General features: G+C 37.3%; 1 protein-coding gene across 6 annotated transcripts in view; it reads left to right on the top strand.

Annotated features, from left to right (window-relative positions):
- BICC1 (BicC family RNA binding protein 1) overlaps positions 1 to 18,391 on the top strand; it is a 239,534-nt gene extending 221,143 nt beyond the window's left edge. For 4 of the 6 annotated variants that reach the window (XM_036222623.1, XM_036222621.1, XM_036222620.1 and 1 more), the window contains 4 exons: positions 3,692 to 3,848; positions 6,951 to 7,111; positions 10,516 to 10,615; positions 15,777 to 18,391. In XM_036222623.1, coding sequence (XP_036078516.1) covers positions 3,692 to 3,848; positions 6,951 to 7,111; positions 10,516 to 10,615; positions 15,777 to 15,907 — 549 coding nt within the window. In that variant the 3' untranslated portion in view covers positions 15,908 to 18,391. Of the gene's footprint in view, positions 1 to 3,691; positions 3,849 to 6,950; positions 7,112 to 10,515; positions 10,616 to 13,494; positions 13,574 to 15,776 lie in introns of those variants that run through there. The other 2 variants (XM_016127614.2, XM_036222622.1) reach the window with 2 other exon arrangements.
- The last annotated feature ends 327 nt before the right edge of the window (positions 18,392 to 18,718 follow it).

Raw genomic sequence — 18,718 nt, 5'->3', positions numbered from 1 at the left:
TCTTTGGGTTTGGACATGGCAACAATATACAAAATGGGGTGGAGAAGGACCTGGGTAAAAGAGAAGTTAAAAATTTTTATTAAATTTGACCACACCTCTGCTTATAGCACTAATATTTTAAAATCAGAGGGTGGCTAGAAACACTCTTTTTCCATACACTTTTCCAAAGAAAAGCAAACCCAGATGGATAAGTAGAACACTGATCTATGAGAAGAAGCATGTTTAGCCAATAGGTCCTGATGGGTGTAGGCTGCTCACTGGCACATGGAGTTTCCTAGAGCAGGAAACTTGGTTGAGGCAAGAAGTTGATGCTTTGAGCTCCTTATTCAGATTACCAAGAAGCTAGGCTTGAGCAATTGTTTCCAGTTTGGGGGCAGCTTTAAGAAATTAGCCTGTTCTGAAGAGCTCTGTTGGTTAAGAAGCAGGCAGCTTGAGGCTTTGTTTTCTCCAAGACTCAAAAATATGACCCTATTCACTTGATGACATACTGGGGCACCAAAGGTCAAACAAAAGACTGCCTTGGCCCGCAGTACATCTGTCACATCAACAGAACTACAAAAGGTTTGGGATTTTCCTTTTATTTTTACCACTCATCTCTTAAAAGCATAAGTAATAGTCACATTCTCTAAAACAAATAAAAACCTTCAGTGAGAATCAAAGATGGTTCTTAATTTTCTAGAACTAAGAGTAACAAGATTGTCTGATTATTTTAAGTTTTATAAATCTAAGAGTAGAGGTGAGCTGCTCTTTGTGATACTTTAATTTTTAATTAGTAGATAATAAGCTAGAAGATATCACGAGATTATGTAATGTTTTTAGAAATCACCGTGTTTAGCCAGGTCTGCCATAGTATTTGAATGAATTAAGTATGCTTAGATTTTAGATGAGTGGCTTTTTTTATTTTCAAGAAGAGTTTAGATGCAGAATTAAATATATATATATATATATAAAATATTTCATATATATAAATATATAAATATATGTGTGTGTGTATATATACACATATATATATATATAAATACTATATATAATGATCTCATTAATGCTCTGGTAATTACCAGTTTTGAGCATGTTCTCATTTCCCTTGCTGCATTGCATTTATCTGGTTTAAGTACAATGTTAAAGATGGTTTTAATCGAAAAGCCATTTTTTTGGTCTTAGGAGTCTTTCTTTTCCCATGCCTCTTTCCAAAAGTCAGCAAAGGATATCCCATAGATGTAGGTGAAGGTATCTCTGCGATTCAGTAATTCCACAACTACTTATTAAGCAACTTTCGTGTGCCAGATATAATTCTAGGTGCTAGAGATCCGATGCTTTGAATTCAGGTTCTTGCTTTCATGGATAGAGCTTTTTAGTGGGTAGAAAGAGATACAAAGCAAGTACACAAGAAGGCATTAGGCAATAAAAGTCCTGATAAATATGAAACAGGCTGCTTTTTAGATTAAGTCAAAGCAGGACTTAATGAGTAGATGATATTCAAGCTAAGACTTAGATGGCAATAAAGGGCCAGGCTAGTGAAGATCTAGAGAAAGAGTAGCAGGCTACGGAAACAGCCGGCATGACCATCCTGAAGTCAGAACTAGCTGGTGAGTTTGTGGGGAAGGGAGGGATATCGTGGTAGAGCATTGAAGATTAGTGTGGAGAGATAGGCAGAGGCTCAATTATGGAGCACCTCAGCCCACTGTAAAGTACTAGAAAAGAGTTAGAAGATTTTATACAATGGCTTGATTTGTCCTAATTCGCATTTAAAAATCAACCTAGTTGCTTTATGGAAAATGGATTTTTGGGGTGGGAGGCAAGAGTAGAATCAAAATGTCTGTTAACCCATTTCCTGTTTAGGAAGACAGAAGTGCAGCTCGCCGCCAGCATTGATTTAATTTTACATAAACATGCTCTTTGAGGCTGAAGCAAATCTGACTGATTGTCAATGTGAAAATAACATATAAAAACTTTTTGGAGTTATTTCTAAACAGAACTTGTCTCTAATCCTAATGTAACAGAAATGTGTATGATGATCAGTATTTAATAATTTTTTTATCATGTGGTAAATTTCAAAGCACAGAATCACACAAAGCAGAAGATCTAGGATTTGACATTTTCAGCGATTGAGAATTACTGTTTTGTCAATGGAAAACCGAATGCTATAAGTAGATGATGTCATTTGTTTTCAAAGAGTACCAATATACTAGAGCGATGCGAAAATAATAATAAAAACAAGATATTTTGTGGCAAACTTTGAGGGGAAGGTTAGGATTGTAATTCATGAGTTATCTTGGGGTAAACACTGCACCTCAAGTGGTGCTGGTGAGTGTTCTCAGGGCAGATGGGAAATGGGTTAAGGAGGCTATTGGTGACAGTCCTGGAGACGGAGAGAAGCAGGTAGGTTTGGGGTATGCTTAGAGAGGACGTGGATAGAATTGCTGATGGATTGCATGTGGTGAGGGAGGGAGGAATGAGATGGCTGTCGGAAGTTTGGCTTGAGCAGCTGGGTGAATGATAGTCGTTTATTGGTGTAGGAATTCCAGGAGAGGACTAGGTTTGGGGATAGCTGGTGGGGGTGGGTAACAATTTGATTTCAAATACTCTAAGTTTAAAATGCCTATGAGACAGTAAAATAGAGGTGTCAACTTGACACCTCTATTATACCAAATCTGAACAGAGAAATCAAACCTGGAGGTAAAAATTTATGAGTTATGGTTGTCCTCAAGCCTTGAAAGAGGTTGAGGTTACTTAATATAAAAGCGTAGAGAGAGCGGTGAAGGAATGGTAGGGTCAAGCCGCAGGGAGATGTGACATTTGGGTAGGGAGGGGGGAGGGAGGTCCTACAAGGCTGCAGTGAGGCAGGTGGAGAACCTGGGGAGTGTAGCGCCGGGAGGCCTTGGAGGAGCACGTGGTCAGCTGCGGCCCTGCCGCGGTGCGACTGAAGTGGGATTATTGAAGAGTGCAGGATCCTTTTAGAATTCCCCGGTGAATGTGAAACTTTGGAAATCAGAGAATCTTGACTTTAGTTCTCTAGATACAGTGCAAAGTAGAGTACCTGTAATAGGGGGATTAAATAAATGAATAAGGGAATGAATAAATGCAAGTTAGCCTAAACTTTGAGATGTTATACATTATTTTTAAAATTTTGATTGGGGGCCATTAAAAAAGGTGGACTTTTCCAGGTATTTGTAATTCGTTGGAGAGATCCTATTTGGATGAGGCCAGCACAGGAGAAATGCCAGATCTCTCTCCACCCTCTGACTCATTTAGCCTGGGAGCTTGATTCCTGTCAAAGTGTGGGGTCAGCTGCAACTCTTCCACGTTTCTTGTGTGATACACTGAAGGGAATCCCTGCTATACCGGATGGAAGATGTGTTTTGTGGTTCCCCCAAATGGGGAGGAATCTTAGCACCCACTGCTCTAAATCTCAGAGTGGGTCATCATACCCGGGGCTGTCAGAACTCTGCTGGCACCCTCATAACGACAGAAAGGGACTTCACTGTGTGTATTACGTACGAAGTGTCCTTGGTGGCTGGAGGACAAAGACTATATAGAGATGCCACGCCACTTCTCGAGAATCAGCATTTATGGGTAACTGCAATGGCTGGCAGTAGAAGTAAATGGCAGTGATCTAAGGGATTCCTTTCTGCCCCCACCCCGGTAGACCCACTTATTAAACATTTCCTTATCTGGCTTTGCTTGTTTACAGGGCTCATCAGTGTCGCTCTCGAGGTCCAATAGTCGTGAGCACTTGGGAAATGGAAGCGAATCTGATAACTGGAGAGACCGAAATGGAATAGGACCCACGAGTCACAGTGAATTTGCAGCTTCTATTGGCAGCCCCAAGCGTAAACAAAACAAATCAAGTGAGCTATGACTTTTAATCATACCTTTAGATTAAATTAGCTTGGAATTCGTTTCTTTGGTTGAGGGTGATGATGTTCAAGAATAAGCTCTGGCCTCCACGCCTTCAAGTGTTTGCTGTTACTCACGTGCCACCACCTCTGTGAAGCCTTCCTTATTTTTCTCGGTGAAGCAGACCAGGTAGTTCTCGGCTTTCACCGCATTTTGTATGTGATTTCACTCTAGCACTTGTCATGCCAAAGCATAATTACATATTTACATACCTGTCTCTTCCTGTAGAATTTGAGCTCCTCAAGCCAGGAGTATTATTTATTCATTCAATAAACACTTATTAAGTGCCCACGTGACAGGCATTCTGTTAGGCTGTGCCTTGTCATTTCCTCCTAAATGTCTAACAGTGTCTGACACCTGGTAGGGGCTCACTAAATGTTTGCTGAAGGAATGTAGGAATGAATTAAACACACAAACATCCAGAAAATGTCTTTCCTCATCAGGAAAAGATAGGGATATAAAAGAGTTAAGTAGATTGTGATCAAATTAGCATCTTGGACAATAGAAGAAAGTGTGCCCAGTGGGTAGCTGCTACAAGTGAAAAGCAGAATTTAATTTTCTAAATTGACAAGATGTAGCTGAATTGACACAATTAGAAAAAAACTTTGAAGCGTAAGGGTCTGGCTTTGAACAAATAAGGTTAAGAATCAGCATGACTCCAGTGGGCTGTATGAAAAGGTAAACAGACAAGAACTGACAAAAGTAATTACAAAAAATGCCCCTGATGCTTTTTTGAGAATATTTGACAAATGTGGAATTCTGAAACACGTAGCATGGAGTATTTGAAGATTACTTAAAGAAAGGCAATCTGAAGGACCATAGTAGACACTGATGGTTGTTACCATCAGTCAAGTTGGCCATGCTGTCAAGAGTCTCCGATTTGAAAAGAGCAGTGTGGTGTTGGTCAAGTGTAAATTAGAAAACACAGTTAATTCTTTCATTCCCAAATGTACTGTCAGTTGTAGACTAGACACTCCCTATCAGTTATGGGCTGGCTCCTCCGTCACTGACAGGAGGATGGAGCTGAGAGGCAGGCTGGTTCCAGGTACAGGTCTAAGGGTGGAAATGATCTCCCTTCTGTAGTCCTATTTAAATTAGTTTTGAGCCTCTCTTTTTCTATCTTTATTTCCTGTCCCTTTACTTAATGCTGGATAATTAAAACTGACTGTACAACTTGGCCATATTGAAGGCCAGGATTAGGGTTAAGACAAGGGATTCATTAATAACAAGGAATGATTAAAGAAGCAGTTATTTGGCTTTCGTCAAATGTTTTACGAGCATAGGGAGTTTAAAAGGGAATATGGAAACTATAGTTAAAAGAAATGTAAGAAAGTTATTTACCATAATAAATATCACTAAGAATATTTTATTTTAGCACGGTTGTTTTCTCAAATTTTATTAGTGTGTTTGCTTAACCTAATATATGTAAAATATTACCATTTAACTATGTAATCAATGTACAAAATTTTTGATATATTTCAAATTCTTTTTTTGTACTAAGTCTTTAAATCTGGTATGTATTTTACTTATAGAACCTTTTTAATTCCCAATAGCCACATGTAGCCAATGGCTGCTGTATTGAACAGCACAGTTTTAGTTAACCCACCCTTGTCAAGGTTACCAGTATCTAGGTTTTCCCTAGGCATCCCTGTTTACACCAGCTGTTCCAGTATTAATTCTCAGTAACTCTTTTATTCTCAAAAAAAGGAAATTTATCATTTGGATATAAATTACATGGTCAACCTGGCAGTTAAGTCCAGTTGTCACTCCAGTGTGACATCATACTCTGTTTTGCATTAATCTTGACTCAGTACCTCACTGGTCACTCCTCCTCATTCTTTTTTGATGACTCTGGGGCCTTATCTACAGACCATTGGAGTGCTCAGGGCTGAGGGCCTTCAGGGATTGGTCCTCCATCCCTTCCTCTACACATTCTCTCCACAAGAGATAATATATCTATTTTTAAGAGAAGGAAAACCCTTATCAAGAAATTCTTTTGACTTGAGATACATAAAGGACTTCAGACTGAGATGAAAACAACTTGAAAAAGTGATTAGTGATACCCCAAAACAATGCAGAACAAGATTCTTAGATTTAGCAAATGCATTGATCACAGAGATTAGATGGATCTGACTGGCTGAGTGTCCTCCTTCCTCTCCCTGGGAATCCCTTGTGAAGCTGCATCTTTGGTATAAGAGGATAGAATTCCCACTGTACGAGAGCCAGTTGTTAGGAAGGTAAGAATGGTTGCTCAGTTTTGCTGGAATCTCCAAAGCAACTCTTGAAGAGTGTTTAAATTATTTGGCCAAGTACTTGGCATGGCTCACTAGCCCATTATCCAGGGATGCATGCCACCAGGCCTGAGAAACACAGATGATGTAGAGAAATCTTTGCCCACTAAATTGGCCACAAAGGCGAGGAAGAGCTCAGCATCGCTGTCTTAGAAAGATTTGTTTCTCTCATAAATTAGATCCAGGAACTTCACCATCATTCTTATCACTTCAAATGTTACTCTGAATTTTGGAAGCACTCTATTTTTTGAACTCACTGACCAAATATATTTTTAAAGAGATTTATATGGTGCGATATCACAGAATTCCTTTAACCGCAGGTAAGCGCAAGTGTGGATACAGAGACCCATCCTGCCATCCGAAAGGAGCCTGAACTTAAAGTAACTTACCTTACCTTTATCGTGTCCTAGGGGTCTCCCTTCCCATTCCTCATTTAATTCACATCCAATCAGTTATAAAGAACAAATGTTTCCAAGTGCTCTGGGAGAATATGATTAATGATTATTAACTACAGAGGCACTGTTGCTGAATTGCTGTCTCCCGAGTGTAACCTTTTAAATGGCAAGAGCCTCTCTAAAAGCAATAACCAGCATTTCCTTAATGAAAAGCTAATGTTTCAGTAAAGGACTGCTGTATTTCTGCAGCTACTGTTCTATTCAGCCCGACAATGAATTTGAAATATTTGAGTGATTAAAACTTTTAATTAAACCTCGGTCTCTCTGGGCGTTTACACTTCAAGCCTGTCTCCCGCTTGCCTTTCAGCGGAACACTATCTCAGCAGTAGCAATTACATGGACTGCATTTCCTCGCTGACAGGAAGCAATGGCTGTAACCTGAACAGCTCTTTCAAAGGCTCTGACCTCCCTGAGCTCTTCAGCAAACTGGGCCTGGGCAAATACACAGACGTCTTCCAGCAACAAGAGGTCGGTCATTATTTATTTTTCCCGTGCATCTCAGTTTGGGTGGTGTCTGTGACGACTTCTAGAAGGAAGTCACTCATTGACCTATGACTGTGACTTCACTGAGCATTTATTCAAGTCTCGTAGCTTGTTTTCACTGCTAAGAAAAATGTCATCTCATTTCCTAGTTAGTGCAGCTGGTAAACACAGGATAGCAGCAATATAGGAAATGATGTTCACAAACATACACCTTCAACAGTTTTAACTAAAAGATCTAATCAGTGTATTGATTCATAGGAATGCTTGATTCATAGCTCCCTTATGCTCAGCAACAAGTCTGTATTTAATGATTTCATTCTTTAATGTTATCTTTATTTGTGGCACTTAAAAGAACAGCACCTGAATTAAGTATCTGTGGTTGTTTTTGACCCCATTCTCATCATGTTACTGAAGTCTCTTCTCACAGAATATAATGTACTTTTTATACATGTCGATTTATTCATTAACACACTGTTTGGGTTTTGCCTAAATTGAAGCAGAGCTAAGATGGATTTTGGTCAAGCTGATGAGCTGTGGTTGTTACGCACTGCCGTAAAGAAAAGAGGAAGATTCTTTCTACTGCTGCTGTCATGTTATCAGGGCATGGCTAACCTAGTGCAACAGAAAGTCAGAATAGTTCTTTAAATGTATCTCTTTGGTCTGTGTTTGATGTTAGTCTGCTCTATTTCATCTTAGAGAATATCTGATTAAGTCAGTAATTCCCAGGTATGTATCAGTAAATGAAGAATCTAGAATTTTTATTAGGCATTTTGCATTATAAACTTAAGATATTGCCCATAGTTCAATAACTTAAGTTTAATTGCTGAACTTTTTTTGCTTAACAACAAAAAAAGGTTGTTATGTGTATATTAGGTTTCAGGGTATTGGTTTTGTTTTCTTCCCCCTACATCTAAATTAGTGTTCATTTAACCAAGGATTTTGTAAGTTGAATACAATTTCATCATATATATGTTAAAGAATTGCATTTATTTAGTCTTTCGTATACTCTTGCTGGTTAGGTAAGGGTTGCCGATTGAGAATTTCAAGGGCAGAGGTATTTTAACTTGTCTAGAAATAGGTCTCCAAGTAAGAGATTAGATGTTATTCAATAATATTCTGAGTTTGTTTTTAGTCTACAGTTCCTGTTTAAAGAAGCATAGAAATAAATTTATTATAGGTACTTCTTAGCCAGTTATTTCAAAAAGGAAGAAAATATGAAAAAGGAAAAAAAGTCAGGGTGGCTTTATCTACAATTTAGAGCATTGGTCAGCAGAAGGTGGACCTGCTCCCTGATTTTGTAAATGAAGTTTTATTGGTTCCCAACTACACGTGTTCACGTACATATTGTCTGGTTGCTTTGGAGCTAAAACAAGAGTCAGGTAGTTGCAACAGAGACAACATGGCTTACAAAGCCTAAAATATTTCCTTTCTGGCCCTTTCAGATACCCGAAATAGTCTCCATTAAATAGAATTTCCAAAAACATATCTCTAGACGTGTGCTAAATTATAAACAAAAAAGTTTTACAAGATCTGGATGTAACTTCTAAATCAGAACAGAACATTTCATATCTCTCTAATTTGAATGAAAAGTATATTTTACTCTTTACAGATATGTTGAAATTTAGTACTGCTTTTTTCATTTAGGATATTTTCTTTTGAAAGAAGAATGGGATATTTATTAGAATATAGATGTCAACATCAAGATAGTTACATAATATATTGATATGTACTAGAAAGAGGAAGAGAAAGCTAAGTCATTATTTAATTAAAATTTCCTAAAGCACAGTCTCAGCACACAGATGAATCCTGGCATACTTCTTGTAAAAGACCCTTAAGTACTAAATATTCTGCAGAGTGATCTTTCCAGATCTTATCCTCAAAATATTTTTCCTATTCTCAATTTTTTACTTGGGGAAATTATTTTTAAAAACAGCTTAATCGGCATACAAAAAATGACATGTTTAAGTTGTACAATTTGGTCATTTCTGACTTCTGTATAGAAACTTGAAGACATTACCACAGTATTAGAGGAACTCTTCTTTTTTTTCAATTAGAGTTGACATTAAATGTTATTTTATACTAGTTTCAGGTGTACAGCTTAGTGGCTGGTCATTTATATATATAATTTACAAAGTAATCTCCCCTCTCCCCCCGATTAGTTTAATACCCACCTGGCACTATACATAGTTATTGCGATATCATTGACAACATTCCCTGTGCTGTACTGCATATTCCTGTGACTATTTTGCAACCAATTTGTACTTCTTAATCCTTTCCCCTTTTCACTCCCTCACCCCCCCAGTCTAGTAAACAGTTCTATTTCTATTTTGTTCGTCCGTTTATTTTGTTCTTTAGAGTCCACATAAAAGTTTTTTTTTAATGAAATCTAAGCATTTGTGACAACATGGATGGAACTAGAGGGTATTATGCTAAGTGAAATAAGTTATAGAGAAAGATAAATACAATATGATCTCACTAATATATGGAATCTAAAGGATATTTTCTAATACTCATATGATTTAACAACAATCCTCCATTAAATAACCTCGTGAGATTTATTTTAAACAAGTTGAAGATTTATTTAGCAACCTTACAAGTTATGTCTATACACATTATTACCATAGCTGCTAGTTATTTTATCTCTTTGGTGAACCCATTGCTTTATATCCACAATCATATATAACACCCACAACAGCCCTACAAGGTACATATTGTCAACCCTGAGTGCACACAATTAGTAATGGCAGAGTCCAGATCTGGCTTCAGAGCCCATTGCCTTTCTGTTCTTTTACAGTTTTCAAAGGAAGGGTAGGATCCTTGGGCTACTTCTCTCCACAGTTTGTTGCTGATACCAAAGAGAACAATTACACTGTTCTTAGAAATACTCTTGTGTGCCACTTTCAAAGATAGTCTGCTAGGCTCAGTCAAGTGAGTCATGGATCTGATGTATCCTGGGAATTCTTCTATCATTCTTAAGTAGAACACAGTGAAAAATACCATCTGCGGTATTATTCAGTTTCTTCTTACAGAGTTAACCAAGTCAGAATCCAAAGCTAAGAAATATTTTCTCTTAGACATGTATTCTTTTATCAGTTTACAAAAATGTGCAATTTGTGTTTCCCTTTTTGCCATGGCTGCCTGGATGCTCAGACCTAAGTTTTTATCTCAATTGCAGTAAATCACTGGCTTAGGCTAAGTCTTCTGCTAGGATAATCACTTTCGTTCATCACCTTAATTAACTCTTGTCCCATACATTGTGACATTACCATTCTCTTTTGGAAGTAGGCAGAGAATAATTGATAAAATAAGTGTAATAATGAGTTGAACCTACAATAAGGAAAAAAGTAAATACTTATTATATTGGTTGCATATTACTTTTTCACCCACAGATTGATCTTCAGACATTCCTCACTCTCACAGATCAGGATCTGAAGGAGCTGGGAATTACTACTTTTGGTGCCAGGAGGAAAATGCTGCTTGCAATCTCAGGTGAATATAAATACTCATATTCATATTTTAAAATCTGAATAACTTCTGCCATTGGGGCTGGTTCTACCCATTAATCACCTACTTACTGCCATGGTACCTTTGTGGCTGTGGTTTCAGTGTTTTCCCACTAACAGTGTGACAAATGCTGAGAACATCCTTACTCCTTCATCAAGGCATTGCCTGGAACCTTCTGTGACAGTGTCATTGCTTAAAACAGATCTCTTCAGAAAGAAATAACCAAAATTGCCCTTGCATAACATGAGACTGGGGGAACAGTTGAATTTTCCTTTTTGTTGTTGTGTTAGGCAATAATCAATCATTGAATTAGTAATTATTCTAGATTGGCTGTCATGTTGCAAATGCATGTGTCCTTGCATACCAACTGAAATCGCTGCACCAGAGGAAAAAAGGTGCTCCTTGGTATAGCTAGAGCCTGGCAGTATTACTTGTCTTAATGTTCTTTTTAATTTTTTCCCAAAATTTTAATAGAATCTGTGAGTCACAGAAGGGTGTAGGATCCTGAGAGTTGTCACAGGAAAACAATGTTGTTTGTCTCTCAGACTACCTTTGTGCCTCAGTTGTGTATTCTGTGCATTATCAAATGCTCTATACATATTTACACCCCATTTGAAAGGAATTGAGCCAGATGATAAATCTGGAGTTGGCAAATGAATAAAGATGTACTTCAAAAAGATGTTAAGAGAAATATGAGGAGGAAATTAGAGGGGGCAAAAAATGGGGTTACTTTTTGAAGACTTCCTGATAAAGTTCATGAATGTCAATTTGTTATGCATACCAGTCTCTCAAAAAAAATAGTGACAAGGGCAGATGCCAAGTGTCAGGTGTGCTGAGAAAATGACTTTGCTTTTTCAGAACACTGAATTTGCAGGCTATGTCTTTATAAGGCCAGCAGTGGCATCCAACTCATGAAAGGCCCTTCCAAACAGCATTTAGTGATCAGATCAGCAATTAAAATTAAAAATTTTAAAACCTCAGTTGCTTTCCATTTTGTTTTAGCAGCAGATTACATCCCCCACCCATCTCCCCACAGGAAATCTTATCTATAGACTTAATATATGAAGCAGATATAAGCAGAGCAGCTCTGAAATAGGGGTGGAAATCCAGCCATTGAGCAGCCTATTAGGCTTCTCTGTGGATACAGTTCTGTGCACATCAGTGGAGAATTTGTCTTCTCCCGGGTGCCCAAGCTGCTGCTTAATAATGGAGCTCCACAGAGCAAATGCTCGCTCTTCTTAGAAGATCAGCTTGGTATAGTGCAGAGAACACTATTTAAATAAGGAGATCTAGGCTTTGCTTCTGCCAGGTTGTGAGTCCTTGGGTGAGTTTCCAAACCTCTTTTGGTTTTGGTTTCTTTACCATGATGGTAGATTGGAATAGATGATCGTGTGCGGTTACCTCCTGTTTCTAAGATCTGTGTTCATCCATGTGGTATATCATCAGGCATAATGAAAATAACCTACAGTTTTAATAGTATGTTAGTAGCAGGGTCCTCTTCCTCATATATATATATATATATATATATACACACATATATATATATATGTGTATATATATGTATATATATATATACACATCCTGTTATATATATATGTGTGTGTGTATATATATATATATATATATCCTGTTAAAGAATATATATATATTCTTTAACAGGATAATTTTTCAACTTGTTTACCCTAAAGCTCAGCCTCAGCAGGCTGTTTTTAGACCTGATATAACTATGCATTTTCATACTTTCGTTTGAAAATGGAATTTATAGGACTTGAAATTTGATTGCCTCACATAATCACCACATCTGTACTGTTAAAATGTTTGTGGTTCAGCGCATTTATGCCAGAGAAGTGTATGTTTTAGAACTCCGTAATCTTTCACTAGAGATTTATGGAAGGTCAGTGATAGTAAAATGAAAATTAAGTTCTTTGTGCACCAGTCCAATTCCAAATTCCAAACTCTGTTAGTCTTCCAACAATAAGCGGATATCTCAAAATACTTTAATCGGTTTTAATGGATCATTAAGATCTTTACTTGGGACACATTTGTGATATAGTCCAGGTGGGTTTTGGGAGTACAGTGGGAAACGGCAGGGATTTTAAATCCCATTTTTAAAAAGTACTTTTTCCAGTCATCATCTTCAGTATGTTCTATTCAGGTTATATACTACTTCTGTAGACTACCTCTCTGTGTGGGGTTCACAGGTCCTTCTTGCTTTCAAAGGGAATTAGGGACTTTGAATAAGACGCCTTATGAATGCTGTGCACAGTGGGAAGTATTTGATTATTTTAAGGATGATTTTACCTTACTTTGTTGAGTGCATTTCTTTGAACCCGGTAAATTGTTTTTTTCTCTGCAAGTAATGAGTTTTTATTGAGAAATCCTTCATCCAAAAGCCTCTTTTTCCAATTCAATTCATCTGATAACAGATACATCCATTTGTAGTCTTAGAACATTCCATTTCCTGATAGGTGCAGGAGAGCCAGGCAGCCTTGACTTACATTTGTCTTGTGGTTAGTTTGGTTAGGTACAAAGTTTGCTCAAAATGCCTTTTTAAAATTTTGTAGATTTTCAACTTGTAATCAGAGTTCTTTCAGGATAAGGTTTTGCTGTTTTTAATCTTGGGCCAGAAGACGTTTATTTTAGTGTTGTAGGAGGAGATGAGATTTATCCCTAGTAGAGATAGATCAGAGAAAAATTGATTTTTTTTAAATCCATATTTTTTTGAATTTTTAAAAATTTCTCAGTATTTTAAGAATTAGTTAACTAAACATACAGGGACTAAGTGAGAGGAAGTTTAGCATCCTGTTGACAGGCTTCTGCCACGGCCTCAGGTAGATCTAACATTTCCCGACCTATTCTTTTAGTTTGTGACTCTGTTCAGATCCGCAACAAGATCCTGAGAGCTGCCAGGATTGTGTGAACCTTGGAATTTCAAAGAAAAAGGTTGGTATTTTCCCAAACTATCCCTTAGGCTTACTATAAAAAGCAGAAGAGGGAGTTTGCTCTTTAATTTAAAAAACAAAAACTAAAATCTCTTCAGTATGTAATCCTTGATAATCTCTGTAGATTTATCTCCCTGCTTCACATTTGAAAATATATATCTTAGAAATTACATCTTTAAGGAATGGCCAGATTCCTTCATGATCATTTTATTCTCCCAAAAATCCAGTTGGTATGACTTTTCAGAGTAAAGTTTTCAATGGCTATTTAAAAAATTGTCTTCAATGGCCCAATTGTTATGTGTGATAGGGGAGAATAGTATTTGACCTCATTCATTTTTTTTCCTTCTTTATAGTATGGGAATGTCCTTCTGATTTGTGGGTTATTCCTCCATGAGAAAATGGAGGCCAAAGAAAATCTTTTAATGTGAAGGTGATAAAACTTCTCCAGGCTGTGTACTTAAGAAGATTCATTTTTTAACTCTTCTGCAATTGCCTTTAAATATATTAAGTTCTGTTTTGATTTCTCTATTTGCTTTTTAAAAAAAGACGATACATGTGTTCAGCTTTTAATAGGAATGTCTATTAGGTTTCTGCGGAACTTGAAACAATAGCTATTATAAGCATGCCTGCATGTATCTTCCTTGCTTCTTTAAAGTTTTTAAGCTTAATTTTTCTTTTAAAAAAATTCGGTATAGTAAACTATGAAGTAAAGCACTGCTATCTGGCATACGTGAAACTACCAGTTTTTCAAATTCGTGTTCCCGATACCTTGAGTGGGCTTCTCTGCACAGCGGCTGGATCACTGAAGCCCAGGGCATGGACCTTGCATCAGGCAGGGTTACGACTGGTCACTTAACAACGGTTTGGGTAACTTTGTCTCTTCTTATCTATAAGATGAAGAATAGTGGACTTAAATCACAATTGTTTTTCTTCTCTAAGACCTAAATGCAAGAGAGATGTCTCCACCCTTGCATTGCCCCAGGGGGCCAGACACTCACATTTTGGAAGGTGGTGGGATGGAACGTTTCGGGTGTTCGGTCCATCTTCCAGCACTTAGGAGACAGGAGCACTTCTAGCCACATGGCCCTCTGACTACCTGTGACCCTGCAACCTGAGTCTGTGTTCTCAGGCCACAGCTCGCAGTGCAACTTCAGGATTCGAAAGGGGATTGGCTGTATGTGTGTGTGGCTGAAAAAGTACTGAGTACTATACAAATATAGGTGCTGAATCACTGCCTCCTAAACCAACTATAGATCCCTCTCTTTGAAAGTGGATGTCTGAAGATATTTGCATTTTGGAGTCTGACTGTTCTACTTGTATGGATTCACTAGCAAGAGTTTAGATATGTGTTTAGGGCAGGGGGCTGGGAATAGAGGAGTTGAAGAGTCATAAACAGATAGGCTGCTTCAATTAATTTTTTACCTTTCTTGTTAATAATTTTTAGTTGACAAAAAACAAACTAAACTGTTTTTTAAGTACTCTGGTTTCTTTAAAATTGAGCATCTTAGACTTTGCCTGGAAATTTGGATTCAAGTATTAGTTGTTTTCAATTGTATTTATTTCCTAAAGTGTTGCTATTTTTACTAAATTGATTTTTTTTTTATTCAAAGAAACCTCCTGCTAATCTGCTTTTTCATAGAGCTCTTTCTCCTTGGGGAGCACAGGCATCATGACTCGTGGAGCCTTAGGGCTGTGGCTGAACACTTCCGTGTGCTCCTCTAATATTCTTGTATTTAGGTGTGGGGTCTGCTTTTTCATTTCTGACTTTAATAATTTATGATTGCTGTGTTTGACATAGATGAGTTCAATAGCTGTAATGATTTTCTGTGTCATTGGTAATATGGCCCTTTCCCTTTGCCTCTGAAATAACATTTGGGATAGGTCAAACTGTTTAATTTGTATGCCCAGAGTTTAGACGGTTGTGAGAATGACCTATCCCCCCAGATAGTTTACAAACTGCAGTAAAACCTATTGGCTGTCCTTGGTTCTCTTGGCTACCAACAGGCTACCTTTATTATTGGACTTCCTAGCATTTCAGAATGTTTAACCATCAATTAAAGGTTTTCCTTTTGCTACCAGACTTCCCCCTGCCAAAAAAGTTTGCCATGTCACCATTTTCTGAACTCTGCTGCCATGTCCTGTAGACTATAGAACTTTTCCATTCAGCTTCTAACAATTCTCTTTCTCTCTCTCTCTCTCTCTAGAACTAAATAAAAACCGAAGAAAACTTTTTGAACCACCAAATGCACGCACCTCTTTCCTGGAAGGCGGAGCCAGTGGGCGGTTGCCCCGTCAGTATCACTCGGACATTGCTAGTGTCAGTGGCCGCTGGTAGCAGTACTTTCCAGGTACATACCTGCCAACTCTGTCAGGTTGGACACAGGAGATCTGTGGATGGCCTTCACTGCACACCGTCCTAGGCACTCTGGGTGTCTGGTTATCAGGACCAAAGCATCTATTCACACCTGAATTTTGTGCCAAAAAGGAAGAAGAGAGATGTTCTTAATGCCATCATGCAGAACACCACATGTTACTCTTTAAAAAAATGGTAATTGGACAGAATTTGCAGTATGAGGGTAGGGCTTTATTTCTCATTTTTATTTACCTATATAACATATGCACTGATTTTTTTTTTTACTTAAAATGAAGGATGAATTAACATCTGGGATGCCAGAAAACAGGTCATCGTTCACTTGTTTTGGTATTTGGGGTTTTAAAAAAAAATCAAAGTGAAATTTCCTGGTACTGCTTTAAAATAATTATTGAGGTCTTTCAGCACTTTACACTTTCTAATTTCTTGTCCTGTGGAAATTCTCTTTTTCTCATGTCACCTGGTTTAGTGGTACAAATCAGATTTAGGCACATTTTTCTGACTGTGTTAAATTTTTGTTTGAAACGGTACTGGATTATTAGTTTTTGTGCAGAATATTCTGTAACTTTGGGAAATGTAAGTGACGCCACTTGGTTCTGGACCAGTTCTCTTCCTTTATGTCAGCATCCTAGAAACAATGAACATAGTTCACTGTAACAGGTGCAAAGAAAGATCAAATGGACTTCGCAATATTAACCCTTTGCAGTTATCATATTTAGCTGCTGCCTATATTGCTAAAATGATTTTAATGGTTGTCTGAAAGCAAAGGGCTATTTTTAGTATACTGCCACTAAAGGACACTTATTTATATCAAACTTTTATTTTTAGATATTATAAGCATACAGCACATAACTGATTAAATTGATATCTACTAGAGATTTATGGTAGAGAATGGACGGCATTCAATAACTGGAGCCCTAGATTGTCACTTTATTTAAAAAAGACAAATCATCATCTGACAAGACAGCACTGTTGCCATTAGGAGGAGAAATAGATTACTGTCCTTATCACGTACACATTAGCTGTGCTCCATATGGTGAAAGGACTTTCCTGAAACCATGTTTGTCTGCTTGAAGTAGACTTACATTTGTTGAGAACGGAAGGCTTTTAGTCTCCAGGGTGACAGTTTATAGACAGTTGAAGGGGTGGGGGGGATGACTATTTTTTAAGTGGCTAGATTCATTTTTACAATCCTATACTGTGAAAGTCCAAGAAGTCAGGCAACATTGTTTCCTAGGTCTTTTCAGACATTGTATTGTGGGTTTGAAGGGTTTTCAATTCATGAAGAAAATCACTAAGTGCCTCTCTTTCTTCAAAGCAATATTATTTCCAAGTGTATTAATTTGTTTGAAAACTTTCCCATAGGAAATGTTGTGAATTATCTGTACTGTAATGACTTATTTATGTTCATTATTCAAGATTTTCTACATGGACATAAACCACTGTTGCGTGCTCACAGCAGAAGGCATTGGATAAGCATACATAACATTCGGGGATTTTTTTAAAATGCAGAATCAGAAATACTTGCCTGACATTTTTCTGTGGCTAAGTCATACTATTAAAGAACAAAAATCAAAGAGAAATTTTGCACACACAAAGATTTTCACTTTAAAAAATTGTATTGGTTACTTTGAAGGCATAGATAATGGACCTGATATAAAATTATCAGTTATAATAGCACTAAGGGGATGCCCTAAGGGGATGCCCATTTCTAAACTAAATATGCTCAAGGATGTAGAATTGTTCCCTTTGCAAGTACGACAGAAGCATCCTGCGCACATCACATCAGGTGGAGCTCCCCACCTTCGGTGGCTGTGTGAACACATGCTCCACCTTCAGCACAGGGTAAAAATTCCAGATTTGTTTCCTGTCCAACAGCTTAATTCTCTAAATTTGATTTCTTTAATAAGACTTCCTCAAAAAAAAAAAAATCATTTGGAGCTCCTTCCCCAACTCTCTACCATGCATTTGGAACAGGAGGAAGATGGAATGAATTTGTAGTATTCCGTTGGAGATTTTATGAACAGTGCTTTATGCCAAAGAGAAAACTGTTCCAATTGAACTAGATTAAATAGGATGGCTAAAAATAAAAACACTGGAAATAATTTTTCTCACTTTCTCTTGATGCAATGAAGGGAATATGACACTACAGTACATGGTGTTGTCAGTGTTATATGATGCACAAAATATTTGGATTATTTGAATAAATGGTAGTTTTTGATCAGTCTGTGCCTTAATAGTGACCGATTATCTGTAAATATAGAATAGATACAGATTGTATTTTTGTGTGGATTTTTGTCCTTTCAGTGATTTTTTTTAAAAAAGATGGTATTAAACATTGAAAATGGGAATTTTTTCTAATCAATTATATGAAAAATAAATTTATATAACCCCTTTGTATTGCCCTTGCTGAATGAAATGCCTTTTTAAAAAATCTTTACACATAAATTCTATGCCTGTCTTTGTTTTTTTAAAAAAACTTTTTTTTTTTTTTTTGTGGCTATTGAATATGTACTCTGTCCTGTTGTTCTGCACTGACAGTCCTCATTTCCACCAGAAGCTAAGGCACTTTATTTTAGCCAGTGAATCCAGGACTACTCATCAATCATTGTTTCCATGGTGACGTACAGGTACATACAAAAAGAATAATATTATGGAATATGTTTTATTGTTCAAATGTATGAGCACTTTGACAACCTCATCCACCTGCAGAGTTCCTTACTGAAGGACTCAGGGTCCCATTTCAGAGACTGCTGAATGCTTTGAATGCTCACT

Source organism: Rousettus aegyptiacus, unplaced genomic scaffold, assembly GCF_014176215.1.
Source record: "Rousettus aegyptiacus isolate mRouAeg1 unplaced genomic scaffold, mRouAeg1.p scaffold_m13_p_6, whole genome shotgun sequence".
Lineage (NCBI taxonomy): Eukaryota > Metazoa > Chordata > Mammalia > Chiroptera > Pteropodidae > Rousettus > Rousettus aegyptiacus.
This window is presented reverse-complemented; position numbering and strand designations above follow the sequence as displayed.